The 21,657-nt window shown below is 45.6% G+C and overlaps 1 protein-coding gene across 1 annotated transcript in view; it reads right to left on the bottom strand.

Moving 5' to 3' along the window:
• Nucleotides 1-995: 995 nt before the first annotated feature.
• Nucleotides 996-21,657, bottom strand: part of LOC149525978 (uncharacterized) — an 86,934-nt gene continuing 66,272 nt past the window's right edge. Inside the window, exon 5 of the mRNA XM_089778479.1 lies at nucleotides 996-1,210. Within this exon, the coding sequence (XP_089634605.1) occupies nucleotides 996-1,210 (215 nt within the window). The remainder of the gene's footprint in view (nucleotides 1,211-21,657) is intronic.

The following is a 21,657-nucleotide window of genomic DNA, read 5'->3' on the forward strand; positions in this document are numbered from 1 at the left end:
AACAAAAATAGATGCATATTTGATTCAGGTTAGCAAGTTAGCTGCTTGAGTTCAAGCATATAAGGAAATCTGGGGTTGGAAATGGAGCTGCCAATCTGATTTAAAAGCAGCAGTCCTCAAGTTTTCACTGCTCTCTTGTCCGGAGGCAAAGCTTACATTGACAAGTTACTGTGCAGTAAATCAGCCCCCAGCACTGTAACTTTCACTGTGCCCACACCGGCAAGGCGCTTAGTGCGCACTCGCTCTGCGCACTTGCTGCTGTCTAGGTAAACCACCCCTGCGGGAAGCGTAGAGCTTGCTGTGGTTTGAATACACAACGTCTAGAGAGGACTTTTGTGAGACATCCTGAGGCACGCTGAAACTGAACACAAACCATTGCAGGAGTGGAGGGACAGTGACAAGAGGGAGTGTAAGAAAAGCAAGCAGCAGCTCCTAAGCATCATGGAGTGGCAAGAAGACATGCTAAAGGTGCTGCAAAATGTCCCCTGCAGCCGGTGTCCAAACACCCGCCTCCTTCCCATCACCACCACTTCAACGTGGGCACCACCCTGCCCCAGGGTGTCACTCACCGCTCTCCAGACCTGCCCACTCAACACACTGCACTGTCATTCTGCACCTGCTCAGCCTGTTAATGAACAGCTCCTTGCCAAGGCTCTTTGTGTATGGTTTCATGAGGCATGGCATTAAGGGGTAGGCCAGGTCTCCAGGGATCACAGTGGGAATTTCCACTTCCCCCATGGTGATATTCTGGTCCAAGAAGAAAGTCCCCGTTTGCAGCATCCTGAACAGGCCAGGGTTCCAAAAGATGCAAGCATCATACACCTTTCTGGACCAGCTGATGTTAATGTCCGTGAAACGCCCATGGTGATCCATAAGCACCTGCAGCAACATGGAGAAATAAATACCCTTTGGGGTTAATGTTCTCCCAGGGTTGGTGGTCTAGTGCCAGAATTGGAATGTGCGTGCCATCTATCACCCTACCACAGTTTGGGAAGTCAAAAGTCATCCACAATTTCATGCACTTTGCCCAGAGTCATGGTCTTTCGGAGCAGGCTGATGGCCCTGCACACTTCCATCGATATGAGTCCAACACTCGACTTTCCCACTCCCAAATGATTGGCGATGGAGCAAAAGCTGTCTGGAGTAGCCAGCTCCCACAGTGCGATCTCCATGCACTTCTCCACAGGCACAGCAGCTCTCATTCGTATGTCTGTGCGTCACAGGGTTTAAGCTCATCACGCAGTCCCATGAAAGTGGTTTTCTTCATCCAAAAGTTCTGCAGCCACTGTTCATCCTCTCAGGCATTCATGACAATGTGACACCACTCAGTGCTTTTTTCCCCAGCCCAAAAGCGAGGTACCACTGTGATCGGCACCTTAATGAATGCCACAAGAAACCTTGTGTTGTAGGAACGCTGAACGGACTCCCCATTGTCATATTGTAGCTTCTGGGAAAACTCAACTGCCACACATGATATGTCAGTGAGACCTAACAGCATTTTCTCAAGCAGTTGTGGATCCATTTCTGCAGACCGAGGAGGCAGAGTGTGCAGCACAGGAGCCATAGAAAGATGGCATCCAATGCGGAAAAAGGACGCAGGCCATTGGGACAGGACCCAGGATGTCCCAAGCCTTCCCACAAGCCTCTGTGGTAGAAGAGGAAAAGACATTTCAGAAGGGTGGTACCAGAACCCCCCATACCAAGAACGCTACAAACACATTCCCCAAAGATAACAGGCACACACTGCCCATCCGAATGAAAAGGTCAGGATGACAGTGTGATGGGTAGAGATGTACAAGGTGCTGGGTGGTAACTGCCTATGTCAGGGGGTGTTAACTAACCATGTGAGAGGAGCAACACATAACTTGTTTGTTCTGATGTATAAAACAGAGTCTTGGGTGGGCAGGGGGAGGGGTGTTCTTTGGCCAGCCTAAGGGGCAGTGGAAAGTCCTGCCAAAGACTGAGATGAATCCATTGTTACAGGCATACACATATTTGTGGTCTGGAAGAATCTGTAGAATACTAGGACTGTGCTTCATCAGCAATAAACCTGGCTAGGTGCCTTTGTACCTTAGCAAATCTTGTAGTCATTGGGTGGTTCACTCAAGGTCAGCTGTGCTGTCTGCACAGAGTTGGGACAGCATGCAGGCAAAACACACCCACACAGCCATATATCTATCACCAGTAGCCAACCCCCTCTTCCTGAGTGCAGCCTTTCATCTCAGCTGTTGCTCATCAGCCACTTAACCACAGCGGTGCAACACTCTGTTGATTAACACATTTTTGGCTGCTCCACACATGTAGGGGGTTCAACACCCCATCTCAGCCCCTCATGCAGCACAAATGTGTCAGCTGCGGCCTCAGGGCAATTCCTGAACATGCTGACCTGGACAGTCTCCTTTTGAAAGAGGTTAAACTTTAATTTTGAGTAAGGTTAGGCTGCAGTTGAAATTGTACGGCTGGTTTTGTTGGTGCACAACGACAACTTTGTCCTGTTCAGCCTTGCAAATCAGGCACAATGTGCCCATAAATCAGGTCTATTGGTTCTCTGCCACTGATTCCAAATGTGAATGATTAGTATCACTCGAACCGAAGTGCATTTACATGTGTAATTCACATAGACCTTCCTTGCATGCGGCTGGATCCTGGGAGGAGCTGGGTGCATCCTGAAAGGGGCTGCATAGGTACAGGTACTGGAAGCGTGGGGGATGCTTCAGCACTCCCTGGCTTGAAGGGGTTCCCATTATATACAGGATTTACTGTTTGATTCCATGGATCACAGCACTCCCACTATAAAAATTGTTCCAGCGTCCCAGAGGGGCTGACTGCCCTCAAGCTCAAAGAAGTCAGTGGGAAATGAAAGAGCTCAGCACCTCACAGAGTGGGCCCAGCATGATGAAGAAAATGTGCAAGTTGTGTGTATCTAAATTGTACTGAATTGTGGTACAATTTCTACTGTAAGATAAGTTAATGAACCACAGCTGATTACTCCCTAGTTTACTTAATAGTTCACATTATTATTTAAATGTGAAGCAGTAAGTACTCCAGCCTGTAATTGTTTTTAGTATTTCTCTTTTATTGTAATACATCTGTAGTACGTGGTCTAATTATGCTTTACTTTGTACTCTATATGTAAATGAAAGAAATTGTTTCTTTTTTTGTCTTACATGTCACAAACAGTACTGGCACAGTATAAGACCAATGGTTTTATGTTTAAGGTACCACTATGGGAGTCAGGACACTTGAGTTCTTTTCGCAGCTTTGTCTCAGTGGCTATGGGCACATCATCCAGTCACCTTATCCAATCCAGTGGTGTGCCACTGCTAGAATTGAGCTCAAAGAGCAAATGATTATGCTCTGCTGGCTCAATAAGTAGGAGCCTGGATCTTTTAAAGCAAGGGAGCTGATGTGCCTCAGTCCTACCACCTTTGAAATGGGGAGAACTATATTCTAACCGACATTTGGGAATGTCAGTTGTTTTTTCACTGAACATCAGAGCCACTTACAACTTTGTGGCAACAGAATTTTAATCCCCTGGCTTCCAAAGCACAGGCCCCTGACGCTAACGCTAAAATAGGGCAATGGAGCACTCCATTACTAACCTGCCCTTACAGAAGACTGGGTAAATATGTTCTTAATGTTTTAAAAGCACTTCTGAGGGTGCATCTACACTGCACCCATAGCTTGAAATAAGCTACGCAATTTGAGCTATGCAAACGGCATTGTTTATTTTGAGTGTATTTCAAAATAGCTTATTTAGAAATTTGGTCCTGTCTACACAATGCCAAATTTCAAAATAGAGCACAATTCCAAAATGTCCCTGAATCCTCATGGAACGAGGTTTATAGGGATGTCAGAATAGCATGGCCATTATTTTGAAAGCTATTTTGAAATAACAGACACACTGTCAAGATGCAGAAAATGCTATTTTGGTATACCGGAAGTATCCTGAAATAGTGCCGTTGTCTAGATGAACCCTGAGAAGTAGGTCCAAAGTTATTACATTATACTGCAAAAATTGGAGAAATTTTATTAATTATATTGTATTAAGAAATTAATGTGGCAACATAATCAAAAGATGAGTTACAATTTATGTGGGCAAGAGAGCAGAAGGGAATCTGAGATAGTAGTCAGGACCAATCAGCATTTCTCGAATTGTGTGTGTTTACTTGTGCAAACTTCATATTTCATTAATGGAGCTTCCCTGCCGCCCTCCTTCCCTCCCTCCCTCCAAGTAATTTATCCTCTTGGAGACGAAATATATCTAAAGAGTCTAAAAGAGGGTTGAAATACATCTAGCTCAATAGATGCAGGTACAAGGCCGGAAGACAACCTGTATTTTGGTACTTTACAACTTTCACATCTGAGGTAACTGATGACTTTTAGGGAATAATTCTCATTCCTAAAGTGCAAATTAATTCTTCATCTTATTCAAATATGCATAATGCAGTACAGAATATGAAATAATGTCACTTGGTTTGCTATCCCATTGAACACCACAAATCTGATTAGTGCTGGATGAATAAATATATACATATTCCAAATCTTTCTGATCTAAAGACAGTGGGCATGAACTATAAAGAAAATGACTGAATTGAAATCCAGAGCTAGCTCTCTGTTGTTAGTATTATGATTAATATGCTATCGATGCTACTGCTTGTTATTGCTGCTGTTTTTTTCTTAGTTTTGTCTGACCCCTTCTAGCACACCCAGTGTACCAATTAGACTAGACAATCAGAGATATTAAATAGTTAGAATAGCTGTCACCATGCTTGAACCCCAGTAGTGGATAGCTTTTATAAAATCTGACACAAAGCCTCACATTTTGTTTGTTACCCAGCCAATTGGCATTTGTCTCTATTTTTGTCATAGAGCTGTAAATTCAAAAACAGCAGTAATCACTGTTGGGCCACACTAAGCTGCTGGGATGGCCTTTTACTTTAAAGAGTGATATTTATGGAAGGCAGAGGGAGTGCTGTGATCAAGTGCTCATGGGGTGTAAGGAAAGGAAATAATCCTCAGGACGGATTACAGGGCATTAGTAAAAAGAGGTTTGTCCTCTGCTTTGAAAAGAGAAGGAAGGAAAAATATACTCACATCTGAAAAACTGACATCCACAATTCTTCAGACTGACTAGCGATTTTGGGCACCTCTGTTTTAGCTGTCACACTTAAAGGGGATCTGGTTTTCGAGGAAGGGTAGTCAGCACTTTCTCAAAACTAGACCGCTTTAAAATATCCTGGGCTCCTGAACAGAGACATTCCAAAATGGCTAATTGTTTTTGTGTTGGATGTTTGACAAGGTGGGTGAGGTAATACCTTTTACTGGACCAGCTTGTGTTGTCTCTATCACTAACAGAAGTTGGTCTAATAGCCAACATTACCTCACTCACCTTGTTAGGCATGCTGGCAGAGTAGGGCAAAGGGGCAGTTGTACCGGGACCTGGTGATTCAAAGGGTACGTCTAAACTACTGTGTTTTGTCGACGGAAGTTTTGTCGACAGATACTGTCGACAAAACTTCCGTCGACAAAGAGTGTCCAGACACATTGAGTTCTGTTGACAAAGCAAGCTGCTTTGTCGACAGAACTCCGTAGTCTGGACGCAGTGTTACAGGCAATAACACCTTCTGTCAACAGAACTCTGTCGACAGAAGGTGTTATGCCTCGTAAAATGAGGTATACCAGCGTCGACAAAACTGCTGAGTTCTGTCGACGTTATGTCGACAGAACTCAGCGGTAGTGTAGACGCTGGTATAGTTTTGTCAACAAAAGTCCACTTTTGTCGACAAAACTAGGTAGTCTAGACACACCCAAAGGGTCTGGGAGTTCCTGGATGCCATTACCGCTACTGCTGTAGCAGTGGCAGCTAGAGCCTTGGGCCCCTTTGTATTGCCAACGGAGCACCTCTCCACCTTACTCTTGGGGGTGCATGCGTGGGTCTTTTTAGTTCTTGTGTGGGCGTGTAGAATTTTGGCTGCTGTTACATTAAGAATGTTTAATAAAATGTGATTTTGTTATAAAAATATCTATCTATCTATCTATCTATCTATCTATCTATCTATCTATCTATCTATCTATCTATCTATCTATCTATCTTCATTCCCCCTGCAGCATGACTATGAAATCTGAATACAATAGTTGTATTTGAAAAAAGTGAACTTTAATTGTTACGGTGCGGTTTTTAAAGTGACAAGCCTCAAAGGGCTAAGAGTGACTCTTTGATCTTAAAAGGCTTGAAAAGAGACAGCTTTACTCCGTTCCAATATTTGCAGGTAATTGTAAGTAATTCGAATTGAGTCTCTGGGCTGCAAGGCTTTACATAAGTAATTCGTATTTGAAGAGCCTCTGAATAAACATGAATTCAGGCATCTTAACTGTTGTTGGGGAACTAATCACTTGAAACAAAATTTGGTTAACCATCAGTGGGCTGAAAAGCAGAAGCAGAAAATCACTGGGATTCCAGGGTACAAAATATATTGGAATAACAGATTATGTCATGCTGGTGGAGAGTGGCACTACGTGTGAAAGAAAACATAGAATCAAACAGTAAAAGTCTTAAATGAATCAAAGTGTATCACAGAATCTCAGCAGATAGAAATTCCATGCTTGAACAATAAGAGAATAGCAGTCTGAATATACTACTGAGCATCTGATCAGGATGATGATGATAATTGCTCAGGGAGATTAGAGAGGAAGAAAATCCAGGAATAATAGGGGGATTTCAACTATCCTTTAACTGACTAAGTACATGTCACCTCAGCAAGGAATGAAGAGATAAAAATTTCAAGACACCGTTAATGACTGCTTCTTGGAGCAGTTAGTCCTGGAATCCACAAGAGGTTGAGGCAATTCTCGATTTAGTCTAAAGTGGCCCAAAATGTGAAAATAACTGAACTGCTCAGTAATAGTGGCCATAGTGTTATTAAATTTAACTTCCTTCCAAAGGACAAACGCCAAAACAAAACACAATAGCACTGAAATAAGGCAAACTAAACAAAATGAGAAAGCTAGTTAAAAAGGAAATTAAAAGGAATAGTTACAAGGGTAAAATGCCTGCAAACTGCATGGAGACTATTTAAACACACTATAAAAGAGACCACATTAAATGTCTATCCTGAATAAAACCCCAAAGAAAACCATAAGAAGAATAAAAAATGCCACCATGGCTAAACAACAGAGTAAAAGTGGGAGTTAGATGCAAAAAGCATCTTTTAAAAACGGGAAGTGAAATCCTATTCCGGCAAGTCAAGTATAAAAGTATAATAAAGGAGGCCAAAAAATAATGTGAATAGAAACTAGCTAAAGGCACAGCTTCCCAGAATGAGGAGTTAATTGAGGAGGTTTTGGAACAAATGGATAAATTAAATAGAAGCAAGTCACCAGCACCAGTTGGTTTTGATGGAACTCAAATATGAAGTTGAAGACCTACTAAATGTGGTTGTAATCTATTGTTTAAATCAGTTTCAGTATCAGATAATATTGAGGGTACCTAATGTAAAGCTGGGTTTTAAAAAAAGACTACATATCTGATTCTGGCAATGGGAGGCCAGAAAGCCTAACTTCAGTACCAGGTAAGCTGGTTAAAACTATGCTAAAGAACAGAATTATGAGGCATGTAGATAGACGCAATTTGCTTGGGCAGAATCAACATGGCTTTTGTAAGTCATGGCTTACCAAAGTATTATCATTCCCTGAGGGACATAGATACAGCGTTTGGACTTTCAGAAATCATCCCTCACTATAAACTGTAGAAGAAACTATATCTACACAGCTAAAGAGCTAAAGTTGGAATAAACTACGCAACTTCAGTTACGTCAATTGCATAGCTTAAGTCAAAATAGCTTATTTCAGCTTTTGGCGATGTCTACACAGCAGGAAGTTGAAGGAAGAACACTATTCCTGCAACTTTCCTTACTCTTTGTGAAATGAGGGTTACTATGGGTGTGTCTAGACTACATGCCTCCTTCGACGGAGGCATGTAGATTAGCCAGATCGGAAGAGGGAAATGAAGCCGCGATTAAAATAATCGCGGCTTCATTTAAATTTAAATGGCTGCCCCGATCTGCCGATCAGCTGTTTGTCGGCAGATCGGGGGAGTCTGGACGCGATGCCCCGACAAAGAAGCCTTTCTTCATCGACACAGGTAAGCCTCGTGAAACCAGGTTTACCTGTGTCGATGAAGAAAGGCTTCTTTGTCGGGGCATCGCGTCCAGACTCCCCCGATCTGCCGACAAACAGCTGATCGGCAGATCGGGGCAGCTATTTAAATTTAAATGAAGCCGCGATTATTTTAATCGCGGCTTCATTTCCCTCTTCCGATCTGGCTAATCTACATGCCTCCGTCGAAGGAGGCATGTAGTCTAGACACACCCTATGAGTCAGAGTAAGAAGTCCTCCAGCTCACCATTATTTCAAAATAAAGGCTTGTAGTATAGACACACACTATGTTATTTGGGAATAACGTTAGTTATTCTGAGATAACGCTGCTGTGTAGACATACCCTAAGTGGCCATGGGCTATAAGGGAAGGTCTTTTCTTGGCTCAGGAACTGGTTGAAAGATAGGAAATCAAATGCTCAGTTTTCACAATGGAGAGAGTGAGGTTAACAGTGGAATCCCCCAATGATCCCTGTGCTGGGATCTGTGCTGTTCAACATGTTCATTAATGATCTGGAAAAGGGGATGGACAGTAAGGTGGCAGACTTTGCAGATGCTGCAAAACTACTCAAGACAATTAAGTCTAGAGCTGACTATGAAGAGTTGCAAAGAGATCTCACCGGATAACAAAATGGCTGAAGAAATTCAGTATTGATACCTGTGAAGTAATGCATGATGGCTAAAGTAATCAGAACTTTGCATACAAAATGATGTGGTCTAAATTAGCTGTTACCACTGAAGAAAAAGATCCTGGAGTCAGGTTGGATCAGGGCTGGGCAAAATACAGCCCAGGGGCCGGATCTGGCTCAGAACCACAGGATCAGGCCCGCGGACCACCTGGCCGGGACCCTCAGGCACATGCAGCTACCGCGGTTTAAAACACAGTCCCTGTGACACTTTGCTCTGAAGGGAGGGGGAGACTTCATGCAATCTCTCCACCCCCAACCCAATCATCAGCTCCTATTGTCCAGAAACAACTGGCCAATAAGAACCGACCTCAGCCAATTTCTCATCTCCTATTGGCTGGAAACATCTAGCCAATCAGAGTTGAGAGATTGGCCTGAGCGACTGCGGCAGCTGGAGTTGAGAGCCACGTGGAGGGAACAGCCTGTATTTTCAAGCAGGCTGTGGCTGCAGCAGGCAAGGAGCCCAGACTGCCTTGGGGGTGCCACAGCCCACTGGCAAGGGGACACACAGGTAAACTCCTCTCAGCCAGCACCTGCCTCTGGCACCCCAACCCTTCTTGCACCCAAACTCTCTCCTCCAAATCACCATCCAAACCCTCTGTATCTGCTACCCGAGGTGACAACTCCCTCTCAGACCCTGTATCTCCTCCTAAATCCCTCTGGCCAGAATCCTCTCCTGCACACACACTCCTTCCCTGACCCTACACCCCAATCTCCTGACCCAGGTCACAACCCCCTCATCTACCCTCTCAGACCCCAGACTGTCTCCTGCCCCCCACTCCCTTACCGTGTGCATCCTACTGCACCCAACGTCCAATCTAGACCCTGCACCCCCTCTACAGAAAAGATGCCTTTCACCACTTACCAAAATCTTGGAGTGGTCCCTGCACCAAAAATTATTGCCCACCCCTGGGTTGGATAGCACTCTGAAAACATCTTCTCAGTGTGCAGAAACAGTTAAAAAAAGCTAACAATGTTAGGAACCATTAGAAAAAGGATAGTTGATTAAACAGAAAATATCATAATACCAATACGAAAATCATGATACACCCATACCTTGGTTACTGCACATAGTTGTGGTCTCTCCATTTAAAAAAAATCTTATCATTGGAAAAGGCTACAGAGAAGGGCAATAAAAATGATCAAGGGAATGGGATAGTTCCCTATGTGCTGCTCTACACTAGTGAGTTCTTTCAAAATATCCCTCCCCCCTTATTGTGAAATAATAAATGGAGCATCCACACTACCAACCCCGTTATTTCGAAATAACGGGATGGTTATTTCAAAATCTGTATTCCTGCTTTCCTCAGGGAATAACACTATTTCAGTTTTGATATTTTGGAAGTTATTATTTCAAATTTAATTATTTTGAAATAATTTCCTAGTGTACACAAGCCCTACGAGAACATATTAAAAAGATTAGAACTGTTCATCTTGCAAAAGAGAGGACTAAGGAGGATATGACAGAAGGCTATAATATCATCAACGGTGTGGAGAACTGAATAGTATTTACCCTTTCACATAACACAAGATCTGTGGGTCACCAATTAATTTAATAGGCAGCAGGTTTAAAACAAACAAAAGGAAGTACAGGTTGGACCTCCCTGGTCCAGCACCCTCGGGATCTGAGCCATCCCGGACCAGGGAATTTGCTGGACCAGAGAAGGTCAAGACTAGCCTGCTGGCTGCCCAGCTGATGGTTCCTCTCCCTAGGGCTCCCAAGGCTGGGGCTCCCCACTTTACTTCTGCCCTGCTAAAGCTGCCCCAGCAGAGACTCCTGGCCCTGTTGCTTGCTGGCTGCACCGGGGGTTCCAGAGGTTCTCAAGCCAGGGCAGTCTGGCTGCTACCAGCCCCGCTATCTCCAGCAGTCCCTCAGCGTTTCCCAGCCCTGGGGCACCTGGCTATCAACAGGTCCGCTGCTGCGGCCTGGCCCTGCTGTCACCGAGGGTTTCCCCTGGTTCCCCAGTCACTGCCGGCCCTGCTGCCAGGAGCTCTCCGGCTGCCTGACCTCACTGACACCGGGGGTTCCCTGGTCGAGGCGGAGGCTCTCTGATGCCTCCTTGCTCTGCTGATGTTGGGGTTCACCTGCTGAGGCCAGGACTCCCTGGCTGCCACCTGGCCCCAATGCCAGGGTTCTGCAGCCAGAGCTCCTGAGCCACTTATTGGCCCCACTGCCACCAGGAGTTTCCTGGTCAGTGCCTGGCCATCCCAGCCCCACTGCTGCCGGGGGGTTCCCTTGCTGTCATTGGCCCCGCCGACAGGGGCTCTCTAGCCACCTGACCCCACTGACACTGCAGTTCACCAGTGTGGGTGGGGGGGGGGAGGGTTCCCTGATGTCGCCTGGCCCCGCTGATGCTGGGGTTTCCGTACTGGGACTCTGCAAACCCCACATTCTCTCAGCTGGCTCCTGCTCCTGGGGATTTTTGGACCACGGATGGATGTTGCCGAACCAGAGAGTCCCGGATTTGGGAGGGTCAACCTTTATTTCTTCACCCAGCACACAATCAATTGGTGAACCTCATTTCCACGGGATTTAGTGAACGCCAAAAGTACAAGTGGTTTAAAAAAGAATTAGAGGATAGTTCCTTCGATGGCTATTAGCCATGATGGTCAAGAATACAACTTCTAGTTCTGGGTGTCCTTATACCTCCAACTGCTGGAATCTGCAACTGGATGAGAAATGATGAGTCCCTCGAAATTATCCTGTTCTCTTGATTCTCTCTGAAGCATTTGGTACTGGCCACTGTCAGAAGACAGGATACTACATGGACCATTATTCTCACCCGCTATTGACATTCTTATGTTCTTAAGTCATGTTTTGAAATGGAGTATGCATAGCTCAATAGGAGAAATGATTAAATGGGGTTGAGGGAGGGCGGGGTAGCCTGCTTTGTATATTTCAGCACAGATTTGCAGGATGCCCTTTTTCTTAAATTAATGAGATCTGATAAATCAGAAGAATTTTACTTGATGAGCTAAATTCTGCATAAAGCTTAACTGCACAAGATGCAAGGGAGGAAAGTGGTGAAGTATCTACATGAAAGAGAACTGGGGTTCCACAGCACTGTCCTTAAGCACTGAAGAATCTATAAACTAGTCTGTCTGCAGTGCTGCAAAATCAGAGAATCCGTGCAGAATGGAAGCCTGTGTTCAAGGAATCCAAGTCTGGCCTCTGAGGAATTTGACACGGCACTAAGTCAGCAAGTGACCAAGGGCCAATTTCAGCCGTGGAGAAAATGGCCATAACTGTTTGTAGAGTGGGTGGCTTGAAAAACTTGTCAGCTGAACCATCCCACTCAAAAATTGAAGAAAGTCAGATTCACATTTTCATTTTTGTCCTGTCTTTCATTTTAGTTTGTGCCTTAACTTCTCCATGGACTATGAATGAGAGAGTTCGGGATAAACCACAGAAGATTTTTAAAATATAATCTTACTCCCAGATTTTGTTTTCCTGTTCTGTTCACTTAAGTTCAAGTTCAAGGTCTTTCCCCCAGAATTAAATTGTTTATGTAATGATGGCAGATTCTCCATGGGGATTGAGGATGTCATGTGGAATGATGTCCCTGGTTAGTTTGTCTGTGAGGAATGGATTTGGGATGAGCCCATATTGCCTGAGGTTGAAGACTGGGAGTGAGACACACCCATACTTTGGACCCTTTATGCCAGGTAAATGGGATGAGGCTGGAGAGAGTAAAGAAGCTCAGAAAAGCTTGGATCTGACCAGAAGAGGATTTCCCAGACACAGGCACTGCTGAAGACTGCTGTAAGGCCAGGTATAGGAAGTGTACTATGATGGGAGTGGCAGGAGAACCTTATTCCCTGCAGGTTGAGGGCAGGACCACAGCCCATACAACTGCAGAGACTCTGCTGTGGCTTGTAGACAGTCAGGGACAGGCTGCCATCCCTAAGGCCCTTAGGGTTGTCTTAATTATACTGAGGACCTTGTAGAAGCCCTAGTTTGGGAGAGCACAAAGTCGGCTTAAAACCCTCACCCTTTTGCTGAGCTGTTCTTCCCTGGTCCTTTAGCTTGAAGGCAGTAGCTGACTAGACTCAAGAGTCCAGCCACTAGACAAGGTCAATGACCTACCTTTGTCTCTCTGTTAAGGCCTTGATGTTCAAAATCTGTTTGTTAAGAGCAATTAGTGCAAGTTCCAACTTCACTTTTAAATGATTTCTTGTTTTTTAACCAAATGATTACTTTACAAGCCTTAGAAGGGATGACAGGCACTTTCAAATCAGATGGAGCACACATAAGGGACTCCCAGCACAGCAGTTATTTTAATTTAGTCCCTCTCTTGAAGATAATTAAAATAACTGATGGCTGGTAAGTTGAATCTAGTTCTGAAACTTTCAAAGGGGGCGAGCTTGTTTTGATGCCCTCTAGAGAACAGATCTCAAGACTAACCCACTGAACCTAAGAGAAGGGGAAGCTTTTTTTCTTTTCATTTTGGGATTATGTCCCAGAGAAACAGCTTTGGAATGTGCTTTTTCCCCTTATCAGGCAATAGATTCATAATGTCAAAAATTTAAAATAAATAGATTTGATTTGAGCTTTCTGAGGGGAAGAGGAAGAGATGGGGACAAGTGAAGCCCAATCTGAACCCTAACAAATCCCACTTCATGCAGAGGGGCTGTCTGAATTTTGGATCAGAACGGAGAATGGTGGGGGAAAGTAACTAAAGCTCTGGTCAGTGTTAGGAGTGGGTGGGGAAGGTAACTAGAAGGAAAGGTGAGCGAGAATATGAGTGACTGCTGAAAATGCATTAAATATATTTCCCCATGTAAGCAATTATTGTAGTTGCTACACGAAAACCCAAATGGAAGGGGAGGGTGGCTCTCACACTGCGACTACATTAGAGGGTGTCCAAAAGGCACAACTCTCTGCAAAGCTGTAGTGTACACACCATGGGAAAAGTTGAGAGCACCTTGTATATGCTAATGAGAGGTGTGTGGAAAGCAGTGAATGTCTGGATGGAAAATATGTATAGGTGAGAAAGTGCTAGGACCAGAGATATTGCTAGAGGAGGTGAAATCTGCAAAGGGCAATGCGGGCGCAGTGATCCTTCTCACTACATGAGTCACTCTCCCTTCAGCTGCTTCAAAGCTCACAGAAGGAAAAGATGAATCAGGCCTAGAGGAGAGAAATGTTTGCGGATCACAGAACCAGAGACAATGCACACCTTTTTCCTAAGGGTGAAGACAGGCTAGAAAACTGGTGGATTGGTTTAGAACCTGGGACATTATCACTACAAACTGCTGAGATGGTTGTCAGTGAGTATTGCAATGCTTGCTGTGTAATTCAGCTATTTCCATATGCAACCAGTGTGTGAGGTCAGAGTGGAGCTTTGTTCCTTTCTAATTGTGGCTGGGCCAGCTAGAGATTGATGAGCCTGCTATAGTCCTGGTTAAAAATTCGTAATGCTGATCCACACGCAGGTATGGGCAGTGGGATTCAAACCTTGGACCCCTGGACTTTAATAAATCGTCTTGTCCTATATAAGCTGAAAGACACATGCCTCTTAGCCAAAATTGCTGCAGTAAAAATGAAACAGTTTTACCTTAAGGCAACAAAACTTTTCAATATTATTAAAACTAACTCATTCAATACTATCATAATAAACTACACCGATGTTTCCAAATTGAAATTTTTGGAGAAATGTGATTAATCATTGGAGCAGAGGGTAATCAATCATTGGAATATATTACAAAGGGATTTGGTAGATTCCCCGTAACTTGAACTCTTTAACTCAGGATTGAATCTTAAAAGACATGCTCTCTGTCAACCAAAATTGGTCTGAATTCAGGAACAACTGGATGAATTTCTATGGCTTATGTTGTACTGAAGGTCAGAATATATTACTCTAATGGTCCCCCCTGACCTTAAAATCTATAAATTACACACATAAATGAGATAATTGGGCATTATATATGGAAAACATTATAAATGGTCAATACAAATCAACCGAGAGGCACAAAAATTAAAGTCAATGCCAGCAGCATCCTGAAATGAGAATTTCCCGTCTTTTGTTCAGTTACCTGGAAATATTAAGATTGCTGTATGTAAATGTAAGGGCTTTATGCCAAGACAATGAATAGCTTGCAGAGAAGATATGTTTGTTGGTTAGGTTTGGATTTTAAGCAGCAGCATATTCTGTCACAGAAAGAACAAATTCTGATTGTTTGGCTACATATTTTGGCAGTTTGGTAAATTGCAGCTCTCTCTTTCACTCAAGATACAGAAATGACTTCTGAGACTTTTTAGTCTTTGTATACCTAGTTAGTTAGACATATATAAATGTACTTTACCAGGTTAAATTTCTGTTCCATATAAATCTACATGTTAAAAATGAAATTCCATTCTATTTCTTTATGCACACGTACGTACAATAGTATGGGATCACCCACACGCTGGAAACTTCCACTCAGCTTACATACAAGTACATAGTTAGTATCAAAGGACCTGTATAGATTGTTAACTATCAAAAATATTACACATGCAAAGTACATTTTTAAACCCTTATGCAAGTTAGCTAAATTGAAATAGTGTTTATACCTAAAGACTGATACTCCAGCCAAATTTCTTGAGGCATCTCTCATCTCTCAGGTGGTGGGGATGGACAAACTCTGCACTTGTGCAGTGCCAGACCCATCCCTGGGATCCCTGAAACTGAATTAGCGATGGGGTGCCATGAGGGGGGAGGGGAGGCAATGGTGGGAAGGAGTGAGGTTTGGGGGCTAATAACAGACAGATCTCTCCTCGCCCACTGGGAGTCCCAGGCCAGACTGCACAACTACTCTAGCCAGGATTGCCCTCTGGGCTGAGAGTTTGAGACCCCTGAGCTAGGACATGGGGAAGCATGGGAATCTTTCTTGTCAGTTCCCATTTTGGGGAAAGAATCATACAGCAGTGAGCACACTAGCCTAGGACATGAGAAGCCAAGTTTCAGTTCTCTGTTCACCACAGACTTCCTGCATGAACTTGGGCAAGTTGCTTAAGCCAAGATCTCCAACTGTATTTAGGCTCCTCATTGCCACTGCAATTGTTTAATTTCTGTGGTAGTGAGGAGCCTAAATACCCTTGAGGACCTAGGATGCTCTGTGCCTCAGCTTCCCCATCTGTTAAATAGAGATAGTAGCTCTTTCCTACTTCACAGGGGTATTGCAAGGATAGCTGCATGAAGAGATACTCAGATATTACAGTAATGAAGGCTTGTCAAAGATTATTTGTCATGGGTAAACTGGTGGAGTGAGCATTTAGCTCACCATTTTCTGGGGGAGAGCAATACTATGGACCTGTGGTACCCCATCTGCGGATGTAAAGTCAATCAAATGGAAAGTGAAACATTCCACAGCCTCACCCAAACAAGGGGAAACAGTCTTCAAGACCACTGAACACAGACACTGACATTCCAATGTGGTGGGGGATGCTTGAGCCCCGTCCCTGCATTTCGCCTTTCCCAAGGCCCCTTTCCCACTCATGCCCTGTCCTTCCCTGAGCACTTCTCTCCCTCTCCCAGAGCCTCCTGCATGCCATGAAACAGCTGATTGTGTCTGGTGGGAGGTGGAGGGAAAGAGAAAGGTGCTGGGGAGAGAGGGGAGCTGATGGGGGCTGCCAGTGTGTGCTTGGTACCTGCCATTTTCCTCCATGGGAGCTCCAGCTCAGCTCCTATATGCCTGCACAGCTAATGCCAGGAAAGAAAAGAAAACCAGCCCATCTTTCTGAAAGTGTTCAGGTTGACAGCACTCCAGCCATTCCTCAATGAGTAACCTGTGCTCCAAAGCTGAGAGCCCTGAATTCCAATTCTGCTTGTTTCTGAATGCCACCCACAATGGCACTGGCTTTCTCCCTTTTGAAGGTCCATCTGCCAAGCCTGAGAATCCGCACAGGTGCACTGGGGGTGGGTGGAGCAGAGTCTGACCACAAGAGTTCTCAAACCCCTTCTTGCCTGGTGCGGAACATGAGTCCCACCACAAGGCTGTCTAACTACCTTTTATAGACACCAGACACCTTTGCTGTGTCTAGACTGGCCAGTTTTTTTGGAAAATCAGCTGATTTTCCAGAAAAACTTGCCAGCTGTCTACACTGGTCGCTTGAATTTCTGCAAAAGCACTAACTTCCTACTGTAAGAAATCAGTGTTTTTTGTGGAAATACTATGCTGCTCCTGTTCGGGCAAAAGTCCCTTTTGTGCAAAACTTTTGCGCAAAAGGGCCAGCCAGTGTAGACAGCTGAGATTTGTTTTGCGCAAAAAAGCCCCGATCGCGAAAAAGGCAATTGGGGCTTTTTTGTGCAAAAGCACATCTAGATTGGCCATGGATGCTTTTCTGCAAAAAGTGGTTTTGCGGAAAAGCGTCCATGCTAATCTAGATGCTCTTTTCCGAAAATACTTTTAACGGAAAACTTTTCTGGAAAAGCATTTCTGGAAAATCATGCCAGTCTAGACGTAGCCCTTGTGTCTTTTATGATTTATTGTTACCTTCCTCCTTCCCACTTCCAGTCTATTCATTTTTTTCTTTCTCTGTTTGTTGCTCTGCTTGGTGTCAGACTGAACTTCTATTATATACATTTCAGGGAAAGAAGTCTCTTCTGAGACACCTAGCACATTTTGGGGCATTCCAGAACTAAGAAATAATAACTGAATTGCTGAAGATAAAGAAATAGAGCCAAGATTTCTTAGCTCTCTTGCTCCTATACTTTAATCACAAGATCATCTTTCTCTGAAATCATTCATGCTGCTGCATTTTACATAACTGTTAAATGAAATCTAGTTCCTATTGGGCTATTATCTAACATATACAATACCTGTCAAAAGAAAAAAAGAGGCAGGTGGAAAGAATTCAGGTGCCCTTGGTATTTGTTTGCATAATTCACAGCAGATAATTAAATTAAAAATATGAATATGTAATTCTTCTAATCACTAAATATATTTACATAATCCCTTTTTCTTACTGTGATTATAGGATTTGTGAAGCAAAAATTGCTTTGAAGCTGCATGTTATTTATCTTTCCATTTGATATTCTATGTTGCAGCATGGAATTTCTACCCGCCTTACCCCCCGATTTGCTCTTGAATATACAACCAATGCTTTTTCCCAAGTAGTACTGTTCAAAGCTGAGATGCACTCTAGGGATTTAGCCTCACTTTATGTACTAGATTCTTAAGCGTTATGCAAAATAACTTGCTATCTGTGCTGAATATCCCAGCACAACCCTAAAATAAATTAGCATTTTCTAAGAATTACCTTGGTTTATAGGATGCTGGCACAGAAAAGCACAATGTAATGGTGATGTGTTTTCCCCTCCCCCGCTAAATCTTATTTCCAGGGACATGAGTAAACAGCACAATCATCTTGAATAAGCCTCCAGTTCAGCAAGGTATGTAGACATTTGTCTAATTGCTAATGTGAATATTTTCATTGACCTCAATATAACAACTCATATGCTTAAAGTGAGGCACGTGCATAAATACTTTGCTGAACTGAAGCCTAATATGGTAGAATTTGTGCTTCTTCTGCAGCAGCAGTGCACTTGGGATGAAACGGGAGCAGCAGTTTCTCAAACTAGCAGTAATTTACATTGCATGTAGGAACATGGGATTTGTCATATTAGATCATACCAATGATCCATTTAGGCCAGTATTGTCCGACTGATCAGTGATTAGCAGCATATGCACCAAAGGAAGAGATCCTGCAGTAAGCAGTTACAGATTAATCTGTATTTAAGGAAAGTTTTTCTGAATTCCCATTAGAGGGTTAGTTTATGCTAACACCACTGTTGAGCCAAAAATAGTACGAGGCAGAGTCTGATGAAATACATCCTAGAATACTTAAAGCAGGGGTGGGGAACCTTTTTTGGGTCAGGGGCTGCTGACCCACAGAAAAATCAGTTGGGGACTGAACCAAAAATCCCTCACTGTCGTGGCCCCCAACTGAGCAGCAAAAAGACTCTCCCCACATTCCCCTCATACACCAGAGCCTGGGGGGAGGGGGGGGAGCTATCCTCCAGTGTGCTCCAGTTCCTTTGGGGATGGGAGAAGGGAGCTGAAGCACCAGCATGGGTTCCTCAGTGCTGGGGAGGGGGGGGGGAGACCCTGAGCCTTGGGGGCTGGATTCAGGTAAGCTGGGGGTTTCATCCGGCCCCCAGGCCTTAGGTTCTCCACCCCTGATTTAAAGGAACTGAGTGAAGAGATCTGAGTCATTATCAGTTCTCTTTGAGAACTTGTGGAGGACAAGATTGATCCCAGAGGACTAGAAAAAAGGGCAAGTATAGCACTTGTCTCTAAAAATGGGTTACAAGGACAAGCCAGGAAATTATGGACCAGTCAACTTAATTGTGGCACCTATCAATAGTAGATGGAACAAACAATCAATCAACTTGTAAGCTCTAGAAGATAATAAGCTCAAAAGTAATAGTCAACAGGGATTTGTCAAAAACAAATTATGTTAAACCAACCTAATATCTTTCTTTGTGGGTGAAGGGAAGCAGTAGATGTGAAATATATCTCTATTCTAGTGAGGCTTTGGATACTGTCTCGCAAGACTTCTCATAAACAAGCTAGAAAGATATCCTAAATGAGCCTACAATATGGTACGTGCACAACTGGCTGGAAAACTGTACCAAGAGAGTAGTTACCGATAGTTCACAATCAAGCAGGAAGGGCATATTGAGTGGAGTCCTCCAGGGATCTACGCTGGTTCTGGTTCTAGTCAATACCTTCATAAATGACTTTGATAATGAAATAGGGTATGTCTACACTACAAAGTTAGTTCGAACTAACTTTCATAGGTGCTACACTAGCGCTCCGTTAGTTCGAATTTAATTTGAACTAACGGAGCGCTTAGTTCGAACTAGGTAATCCTCATTCCACGAGGATTAAGCCTAGTTCGAATTTACTAGTTCAAATTAAGGGCTGTGTAGACCCTTAATTCGAACTAGTGGGAGGCTAGCCCTCCCCAGGTTTCCCTGGTGGCCTCTCTGGGCACAACCAGGAAAACTCTTCTCCTCTCCCCCAGCCCCGGACCCTTAAAGGGGTAGACTCTGGCCAGACGGCACTGGAGACAGACAGCCCTGCCAGCAGTGTCTGCCCCTGACCGAGTGGCCCCACCATGAGCCAGGCAGCCAGTGGCAGTGAGCCGTCCCCTGCACAGTCCCCGAGCACCCAGGGGCCAGCCAGGGGCCATAGACGGTGCGCGGCCCCCTGGACTAGTGCGGAGGTCATGCACCTCATTGAGATTTGGGGGCAGGCCCCCAATCTCCAAGATCTCCGCACTAGGAGGAGGAACGCGGCCGTCTACGGCCGCATAGCGACTGCCATGGCCCGCAAGGGACACAGGCGCTCCCGGGAGCAGGTGCGCATTAAAGTGAAGCAGCTGCGGCAGGGGTACACCAGGGCCACCAGGGGCGGCGCCGCTGCAGGGGATGACACCTGCCCCTACTTCCCCGCCCTCCACCAACTCTTGGGGGGCAGGGCGGTCCACACCAGCCCAGGAGGCAGCGAGCCGGGACCAGAGGGCCCTGACCCGGGCACACCGGAGGGGCCACCGCAGGATGTCCCAGCGTCCAGGGAGACCGTACCGGGTAAGTAGTTTGAATTAAGTAGTTCGGGGGGGGGGAGGCGGGAAGGAGACCAGAGACCACACGCGTGGGCCATGCCTTCCACGGATCATGCAGACACCTGTGCACGTGCAAGCACGTGCCATGCCACCCTTGGGCAGATGGCTCCAGGTGTGTGACACCCACGGGCCATGGCCCAATAGGCACATGCTTGTGCAAAGAGACCTGACATGCTCCCGACCCCGGGATGGGACCCAGCAGGATGCTTTCCCTTCACATGTCCCCTCTACACGGAGGCGGGGAGATGTCCCCCTCCCCCCTGCCGCCCCGGCCACACTATACATGGCACAGGGACATGGGTGTGGTCTTGGGGCAGCTCCCAGTCCCGGGGAGAGCCAGACATCCTGATCATGGCCTCTGTACAAGCACAGTGGCTGTGAAGGTGCAGGACATGGTCACCCTCACGTTGCGGGGTGGGTGAGGGGGCTGGGCATCATCCTCTGCGTCCCCAGGGAGAACTGACCACTTCTCTTCTTTCTCTACAGCTGCACCAGCTGCTCGTGCAGGGCGCACCACCCCGCCTGGGACATGCTCCCGCACCCGTGGCCTGCTCCGGACCACCACCATGGAGCAGGAGTACTGGGACCAGCACCTGGGGGCCCTGCAAGCCGTGCACCGCACACTGCAGGCCTGGATGCAGGAAGACCTGCAGCTCCGCCACGAGCTGCTGGCTGATGTCCGAGGGCTGAGCACAAACCTGCAGCTCCTGCTGCAGAGCATGGTGCCCCGTGCTGGTCCTGCGCCTGCTGCCCCCCCAACTGCTGTTCCTCCTCCCACTCCTGCCCCCCCTCCCACCTCTTCCTCCTCAACCCCCACACCCTCTTCCTCAATGTCCACACCCCCACCTCAACCTCCGCACCCTCCACCCCATCCCCCCAGGGACGCCAAGGCCCCCTCCCTCGCCGTGCTGGGAGGCGGTTGGCCCGGTGAGACCCCCACCCCTGATCCTTGAGTTTCCCCACCCCCTCCTTTCCCTTGCTTCCCCCTTCCAGCTCCCTCCTCCCAGTTTTCCCCCTCCCCTCTCCCAGCCTCTCTCTTCCCCTCTCCCACCTCCTTTTCCCAGTTTCCCCCAGTTTTGTTCAGTAAAGAGAGTTTCTATTTTTGACCACACGTGTCCTTTATTTTGTATATGAGGAAGGGGGGCTAGGGAAGGGTAAGTGGAAGGAGGTGAGGGTGGAATGGGGTACGAGCCCCCGATGTGGA

The sequence above is a fragment of the Pelodiscus sinensis genome, chromosome 1 (assembly GCF_052426305.1).
Source record: "Pelodiscus sinensis isolate ZL-2025 chromosome 1, ASM5242630v1, whole genome shotgun sequence".
Classification (NCBI taxonomy): Eukaryota; Metazoa; Chordata; order Testudines; family Trionychidae; genus Pelodiscus; species Pelodiscus sinensis.